This window comes from Aptenodytes forsteri, unplaced genomic scaffold (genome assembly GCF_000699145.1).
Source record: "Aptenodytes forsteri isolate BGI_AS27 unplaced genomic scaffold, ASM69914v1 Scaffold119, whole genome shotgun sequence".
Taxonomy (NCBI): domain Eukaryota; kingdom Metazoa; phylum Chordata; class Aves; order Sphenisciformes; family Spheniscidae; genus Aptenodytes; species Aptenodytes forsteri.
In genome coordinates, this window is record NW_008796165.1 from 5,299,769 (window position 1) to 5,308,355 (window position 8,587).

The window sequence follows — 8,587 nt, forward strand, 5'->3', positions numbered from 1 at the left end:
TAAAAACATTACAAAAGAACAAACTATTCAAAACCTCTGTAAAATGACTGCAGACATTGGAGAGGGGCAACACAATTGCAAATAAACAGCAGGCTACTTGGTACCTAAAGAAATTTTTTTTTTTTTAATAAAGTAAAATTTTCCAAATGTAAAAGGTCAAGACTGGGGGCTTTTTTAGCTTGTTTTCTACTCCCTATAAGTGGAGGGAGGAGTTCTTATTTCACAGATCACAGAATGGTTGAAGTTGGAAGGGACTTCAAGGTCATATTGTCCAGTGCCCCTCCTCAAAAGCAAGGTCGCCTAGAGCTGGTTGCCAAGGACCACAACCAGATGGCTTTGAGTCTCTCCAACGATGGAGATAGATAGTTATTGATGAGGCATTGGCTGAAACAACATGAAATTTGTAACAACACCCAGTGAAATAAATAACTGCTTGTCCAGAGATCTGCAGGAAGTCACAGAAGCTCATTTGGTATCTGTCCCGCTTACCATCTTCTCAGTTTGAATATTTTAAGAGTTAGATCACCTGGGAATACAGCTGTTGACCCACACGGTCTTGCGTGTCACTTCACTGTGGTACCCCTTCTTCAATGAATAGAAAAGTGACAAGAACAACTGTATACTGCTTGAACCAGGGGAAGAAAACCCCACCTGTGCTGTGAAATAAATCTTATTGGGCAGGGACTGAACGGCTTAGTTCCAGTTGATCTGTTTTCTCCTGCTCCTGCATCCATCACATGACACTGATGTAGTCAGCAAAGGCCTGAGAGGAGTCCCACGAGTCGTTGACCACACTGCACACAGCTTTGAGACGCCGAAGCGCTTCTTGAGCTGTTTCAGCATCCTGGTCCAGCCAATTTTGGAAGAGGCGGAGGTGCGTGAATTGAATCTGTCCCCCTCTCTGCTGGATGTGGCCTTCCAGCTTCTTTGTGAACTCCAGGAGCCCATCAGGTTTGATGCAATTTGAGCTTTCCAGGGAAAGGACAAAAAAAAAAAAAAGTCATTAAGAGTCTAGGCTATAATTTGAGCAGTTTAAATTACTGTTCCTTCTAGTAACTGCCAGTGCAGATACTTGAGGACGTTTCAATGCAAAGTACAACTTTCTTCAGCAATACAAAGTGACATTAGTTTTGATGAAAAACAGAACTGAAGCACAGTAATATGAAGGGCTGGAAGCTTTTTAAAACTAAGGTGGTAAACGCTAACAAGTTGAACTCATTATCCTGGCCTCCTTACTACTGACTTAAGTAGACCTAGCGGTGGCCTTAAAATGTTGCTGGACTCGAGCTGCTGGAGTGCCAGGAGCACTTCAGTCTCGTAGCAGCTGTCAACTGCCTGGACCAAGGGGCCTGGCCCAACTTACAGGTCCCAGTGCAAGCCTCAGCAGTAAGTGATCATTTATCTCTTCCTTCTAAGAAAAGCTGGAGAGCATGTGTCAGGTCCTGGTGTTTCTAGGAGATTAAAAGGTCATTTCCCCTGCATAAATGTATAAATAAATATGAAGTTGCATGCTGGACTTAATCTTGTGAGAGGCATAGTAACAATCAGGATTCAAGGCTGCTGAAGGAGTGGCCATGGTTAAATAAATTGTCAAGCCTGTGTGCTCTCAGCAACCTGAGCCATTAGGATGTAAAGAAGGGGGGGGAAAAATCAAAACAGTCATTAGTATCGCAGAAATGCCACCCTCCGTGTGCTTCGTGAAGGTTACTGCCTATCTTTATGGCCATTCAGGCTCAAGAAGAGAGCAGCAGTTCAGGTTGAAGACCGAAGATGATGAAAGGAATGCAGAGGCATTCACAGGATCTGACAGGGGCAATGACAGCATTCTCTCCCTATTCAGGGGCAGTGGGAACAGAGCTATTCATGCTGATGCCTAAGAATAAATGTATAGGGATGTTAGTTCTAACCTACAGCACAGGAAGGGCTTGCAGCAGCCTCCCAAAGGAGCAGCAAACCAAAGCTGCTCTTAAGATGGAGCTTGACTCATTTATAAAAGGGAGAGTGAGATGCCTCAGAGATGCTGGAGGTGCCTGAGGTTGTATGTGCCCCAAGCTTTTCTTGAGCACACATTCCCTTGAGGAAGAAACAAAACCATGCTCAGGCTTCTCCTGCTGTCTGAGCCCAGTTCAGCTCTGGCCCTCCCAAAACAAGAAATTCAGTGTGTTTAGAGCAGCAGAATACCTGACATCCAGCTGGCAAAGAGAAGAGGAGGAATCTTCAGAGAAAATGTCTGCAAGGGCAACCAGCCTGTGATTCCCTAAGAGCGGAGAAATGTGGGTGTTAGATGCAAACTGGGAACTGTCTTAAATATTTAAATGGCTACAGGGCTGGGATAACAGTAGTGCAGAAAGGAGGTTGTAAGCGTGTGCACACAGCACAAAGGGCTCATCTCTGCACCCTCAGTTTGTCCCTCCTCAGTGGCCTAAAGTGAGTTCACCCCCCTGAGCACAGTGTTCAAGGCAATGGAAACACTTGTTGATTAGGGCAGTTTATTTCACTAGAAAAGTCCTGGGTTTGTTTGAGAAGTCAACATGCAGCTTTGTTTTACAAATGGCCAAAAGCACAGGGTTAAACACAAACCTTAGAAATTAACTGTATTTCAGGGGATCCCAAGCTTTCCTGTTTCATTTCATTAGAAGAACAGAAAACAATGTTCTGGATTTCTCAAACATTTCTACTTGGCCTGTGATCCAAAAAGCCTATCATTTCTGTAAATTCAGTTCCACTTCTTTGACACAAACCTTTCCTTTACTTGTTCCCATCCCTCCAGTAGCTGCCGACAGCTTTTAAGGCACAAAAAGCCCAAACTTCGGCAAAACCTGTGCCTCTGAATGAGAGGCAGTGCATCTGCTGCTGGATCTGTTCCTGTTAAAGACTCTGAAGCAGGTCTGGAGTCCTGCTGATACTTGCTTTTGCTGCAGAGAAAAACAACTGTAATGCCTGCACAGCACCTGGGCTCTTGGTAACTGCTGAATGCAACTGAAATTCTGACTTTAAAAAGTGAACTCAGTGCTCCTTATTTTGTGAACTAAATCCATTCTGTTCGTGCATGTGTTAAGTTCAGCACTGAGGTCACCAGCTAGCAATGGTCCTAACTCCAACCCTGAAGTTACCTCCAAGAGAGCTGGTCTAATGTCAAGGCCCCATAGCAACATTCTCTGTACGCACCAAGGCGATTCCCAGGCAGTTTGAGGCTCTTCAAAGATGAATTTCTTTTCACTGTATTGATTATTTCTGACAAAAACTCAGTAGTAGAGCTTTCAAACAGCCGGCAGAAGGAAAACGTGATTTCTATGGAAGAATGGATTGACAGTACATATTAGTACTCCCTGTGCGCTTCCACAATTACATCCTGCAGGCAGCTCCAGCCCCTAATCCGTATGCAGTAACAAAGCTTCCCCAGCAGTGGACTGCATACAACAGCACCACCGCTCTGTCACAGGAAGAGAGCAGAGATCACACCCGGGGAAGTGGCTTTGACAGCTGACCCAGTGAAAGGCTGATGTGCTCTGCAGGTTAAAAATCTTTGTTTTATAGCCAAGACTATGAACTCTTCTCTGCAGCATACGCAAGCTTTGCAGCTGCTCCTCCCTCTGAAGAGAGCCAGACGCGTTCCCACTCTGCCAACAGCTACAGATCCGCTCCAGGGACAGTGACGTTTGGCTAAACCTTACACATCCGAAGATCACCTCTTAAACGTCAGCCCGCCAAAAGCAGCCACCTGCAGTGTCTTTCCAAGCAACAGCACCCTGGAGTTTGCTGTACCTTGCAGGACGGGATCCTGAAGCAAAAGCAGAACTTCTTTCTGGTGCTCAGCCAGGTTCACATCATGAAAGCTCAGTTTCTTCAAGTTTGGATTACACTCTAAAAGCAAAACAAGTTCTCAGGTAAAGTACTGTACGTCCTTGGGATAAAAAGACCCTGACTCAGCTACTAGCTAATGCCCAGAAACTGAGTTGGACTGTGGATAATTCATGCTGGATTGTGGGTAATTAAAAAGGAGCCATCCTGCTGTGCAGGATCATTCACATGCTCAGCACAGAAAGTGGGATGGCTGACACCCATTTCCTTTTCTCAGGAGACTTCAAGGATGTCCACACTGAAGAAATGGACCCACCTAAGTGGGTCCACCTTCATGCTAAAGGATGGAAGATCACAGCAAGGAAGCTACTCCGTGTGTCACAGTGATACCTACAGGTTAGCAGAGTACCTTTGAGCACCTCCAAAAGGAGCCCAAGCTCCTGAGAACAGGGCAGCGTGGCGCTGTCAAGGGACAACTGCTGGAGGGACTTCGATGCTTTGAGCACTGGCAGCAGGAACGCGGTGTGCAGAGGTTCCCTGGGGAATCGGATCTCTAGCTGCTCCAGGCAGCTCTCTAAGGGAAGAAAAACAAACAACAATGAAAGAGCTTGGTCTGGAGGGCCCGTCTTCAACATAGCTAGGTCCTAGAGCGAGCAAGCAGTCCGCGTGCCTGACATGACCATTGTTTAGGTTGGTAGAAAGTGCCTATGCGACGCGCTCTGCCTCACAGAGCTCTATGGCAACTCAGACCTATGGTAGGGTAAATCACTTAAGGCTCATTTCAGGACTGCTGCCAGACCACAGGGCCACCAATTTCTGCTGCATTCTGGCAGTGAAACAGTGCTTGAGAAAAGATCACCCTTTATGCACAAACTAGTCAGCGTCTTCCCAGAGCACAGCTCTTCACTGACTCCACTCCATACTCGCTCAGGCTTTGCTTACTGCTTTTCTGGTCATTCAAGGGCTAATAAGGGTGATGAGAGACCTGTGAGCTGAGAACACGCTGCTATAGCTCCCAGACTATAATCCAGAGGCTTGGGCACAGCTTTGCCATCGCCTGTGGTATTGCGATGATCAAGAGATGCTTTCCCTCTGCTTAAGGGTCCACCTAAGGCTTAGAGCCTCACAGTCAATAGGATGGACAAAGCAGAAGCTCCCAACCAGTTTACAGATCTGGTGGGATACGCTCCCCGTGGGCTGTGTGGACAGTCACTGCTAGCAGGTTATGACTGGCCCTGTACAAAGCTGATGTTGCAGCAGGTTGGCATACAGTAATAAAATGCTTTGTCCGAGTCTCGGGCTCCACAGAGCACGTCACAGACTGGAAATGACAAACTGCAACGCCATCTAAATCAGAAAGGTGAGGCTGTAATTGCTTAATTACACACCACTGTAACAGTGTAGAGTTCAAATCTGCGTGCCCAGCTTTTACAGCTCTATCTCCCTGCCACATCCTGGTCATCACTCAGAATGATGATTCCTACCTGGGATTTCTACCTCACTGCAGCTTGGATTCCCCTCTGGCCTGTTCCCCTCCAGCTGGTTTTTGAGGTCGAAGCTGACTGAGAGTGTGTGGAGCTGGGGAAAGGCGCTCAGGATGCAGCGAACAAGCTCCATGCAAGGCATGTGGGAGAAGACGTCGCTCACGCGCACCACGCGGAGGTGGCAGTCCGAGTGGCGGGAGAGGGCCCGGAGCCCAGAGAGGATGCAGAAGATGTCGGCACCCAGGCCTGGAACAGCATTTGTACAGAAAGGTGTTAGCTGTGCCTGTACAGGCACCAACGCACACGCAGCTGCAGCTGCACCAACGGCCAAGCAACCTAAGTCAAAAGCTAAACTCACAGACTGCTTTGTCCACAAGTTCTTAAGCTAGACTGTGTATACGGGAGATGGAGATCTGGCTCTTCCCTTCACCCTCTCTGGATGGCATTTAAGCACACGGCCAAGGGCTGTTCTGGTGCAGAAGGGCCCCATTCTCTCCCTCAAAAAAGTCCTCACACTCATTAACCATCTCTACCGATGCCATTCTCAAGATCAGGTACCAATACTCTTACAACGCCCATTCCAGTAACAATAACATCAGGGTAAACCCGAGCAATAAGTCAGACCATTAGGCCAAGGCTGGAAGGAAGCAACCTGTTCACACCACTAACCGTTGTAAGACAGAACCAAGTTTTCTAAAGACACCCAGGAGCTCAGCAGGTTGCTCAGAGTCCGACATGTCTCCCCAGTCAAAGGAATGGAGAACAATTCCAGCGTGGACACGCTTCGGAAGCGGTGAGCAGCTTTCAGAGAAAAGATCCCAGCAGATCCTCCTCTTTTCTTACAGCCAGCATGGCCAGTGCATGGAGATCCTGGGGAGGAAGTAGACCAGTTCTCAGCGTTTTCTCCCTCTGTGGCGCTGTTTTTGTCGAGTAACCTTGAATTATCCTCTCTGGCAACAGTAAAAACAAAATCATACAGGTCTTCTGGGTCAGCATATGGTCCCCTGCTTCGTCTGAGGCAGCGACGTTTCTTCCCCACTGCAGATTTCAGCCGTCTGCGTGTCTTTCGAAGAACGGGGTGACAGGACAGCTGGTCTGAGATGCAACGAGGAGAAGATCCTCCCTGAATGCTGGTGTCGTCACAGGGCACTTCACTGCTTGCCTCCTCACACACTTGGTTTTGCAGAGGAGGACTTCTCGGTCTGGAGAGGACAGAGTTCAGGCGAGCGTCAGCCCTGTATCCATTCACCTCCACATCAGCCTCCTTCAGGGCCCTGGGGGGTTCCTTCTGGTTCTCATCATCGCTCCACTCCCTCTCATCATAACGGCCCCTCTCTGCTCGCTCTTGTGCTGACTCCTGGCTTTGGGCTTTGTCCTCCTCTCTGCAAAGGCCACATGGGCTGCTGTGATACACGAGGGCATTTCCCGAGCGCCAAAACCCAGCGCTCATGCTCAAAATGAGAACAAGAAGAACTGTGTCGGGAACAGGCCAGGAATACATGGACACCTGGCTGACAGAGCCATGGTGAATCAGCCGGTGAAGAAGTAAAACCAGTGAACGCCTGATGGACTGGTCGGAGGAGAGGAGGTGCTGGAACTTCAGGATCCGCAGGGAGCCAGCCAGGTTTTCAAGCACTTTCTGGTTGTGCTCAGCAGTGAGCTCCACCGCGCCCTGCAGCATGTTGCAGAGGGTAAGCTGGGAAACGTGCGGGGAGCTGTGGAGCAGCGGCGAAAAGTGATGGTCGTTGAGACGCCAGTCAGAGGAAACATCCAGGACACCGTGAAGAACGTTTGAGAAGAACGTTTCAAGGAACTTCTTCCTCCAGCAGGTTATATTCTGCAGTTAAACAACAGGGCCGTATTAACAAAAAGTCAGCCACAGTTTTTCTTGTTCTTTTTAAGTTAAATTATTGCTATCAGCTAACCTGGTAAATGTGGTGTCCAAAAAAACCTACTGCTAGCACAACTGAGACTACCTTTCCAGTTCTCAACATCCTTCCTCAGTGTATTTGTTGAAAAACCGAGCTATTCCCATCGCGCTCTCTTCATCCTGCTTCTGGCCTAATTTAAACATACTCAGTGGTTTGAAGCCAAGCCATGCTTTTGCCTATTAAAAACCACATCGTCAGGAATTTTCTTCCCGAGCGTCTATTTATAGGCTGTGATAAAGTTGTCTGTTAACGATTCTTCTGCGATGCTGAATCAATGGAGCTGCTTCAGTTTTCCTATGTAAAACCATCCTTCCAAACTCACTGTCTTCTGTAAGTATTTTTCTAGTGCTTTCTAAGACATCAGCACATTTTTTTGCCAGTGTAAGTGTAAGCACGATATAAGATCTGTTTTTATCCTCTGTTTCCCTAAGAATTACATCTCTAAAGACAGGATTTATTCCTTTGGCAAACTCGCTGTTGTGAGATGAAGGGCGTGGCTGTACACTGCAGTTCCTTTTATGAACCCTGTTTCCCAAAATGATTGTAATACCAGGTCATGCCTTGGTCCTGAGCTCTACGAATGCTTATAAACAAGCGCCATCAATCGCTCGGAGGTGGCCAGGAGCACCGGCAGGCTTCAAAACGAAACCTTGCGGAAGATGTCGGAAACGGGGTGCCTGCGTCATGCCCCTTCTCCCACCGGCAGCGTCCCCTCACCTCCGAGTTGGGCGGCCTGGTTTTCATCACATCGTCCCACAGCTTGCGCCAGATGGGCTGCGTCGAGAGGCCTGGGGGGAAAAAAATAACCAACCGGGCGCTTTCACCCCTTCTCCCCGTCTGAGTGCCCTGCCCCGGAGCTCGCAGGGGCGCTGGGCAGACAAGGGGCAGCGCTGGGGGGCACAGACCCAGACCCCTGCAGAAAAAGGACGGTGCTTTGCGGCGGGGGGAAGAGCACCGCCTTTTAAGGGACGCGAGTCAAAAATGGCAGGTTTTGTTGGTCCTCATAAGGAGCAAAGTTACAGCGGGGCCCCCACCACTGCGTGAACCCTGCCTGGGTATGGGACGGGGCTCAAGGCTTTGGGCGCAGGAGGTGTCCAAGCCCCGATGGCAGGGACTGTGCTCCGGGGGTGTCCCCCGCCCTCACAGAGGGGTTCACCCCTCCGGCCCGGGGCTCCCGTTTCCAGCCTGGAGGGGTTCGTCCCTCCAGCGCGGGTTCCTCTCTCCAGCTGGGGGTCCCTCCGGTGTGGGGCTCACCTCTCCAGGTCGGGGGGCATCCCCCCAGTGTGGTGGTGGTGGGGGTTTGTCCACCCCACCGGTTTTGGGGGGCTCGTCCCTCCCGCTCGGGGGTACCCCCAAGGGTTTGTCGCCGTC

General features: G+C 49.3%; 1 protein-coding gene across 1 annotated transcript in view; it reads right to left on the reverse strand.

The window, feature by feature from the left end:
* Positions 1-32: 32 nt before the first annotated feature.
* The window catches only part of LRRC41 (leucine rich repeat containing 41), a 10,852-nt gene continuing 2,297 nt past the window's right edge, over positions 33-8,587 (reverse strand). Inside the window, exons 3-11 of the mRNA XM_009287469.2 lie at positions 8,471-8,555; positions 7,934-8,004; positions 5,955-7,122; positions 5,286-5,531; positions 4,211-4,375; positions 3,766-3,864; positions 3,169-3,291; positions 2,182-2,257; positions 33-968 (exon numbers count right to left, since the gene is read on the reverse strand). Of these exons, the coding sequence (XP_009285744.1) occupies positions 734-968; positions 2,182-2,257; positions 3,169-3,291; positions 3,766-3,864; positions 4,211-4,375; positions 5,286-5,531; positions 5,955-7,122; positions 7,934-8,004; positions 8,471-8,555 (2,268 nt within the window). The 3' untranslated portion in view covers positions 33-733. The remainder of the gene's footprint in view (positions 969-2,181; positions 2,258-3,168; positions 3,292-3,765; positions 3,865-4,210; positions 4,376-5,285; positions 5,532-5,954; positions 7,123-7,933; positions 8,005-8,470; positions 8,556-8,587) is intronic.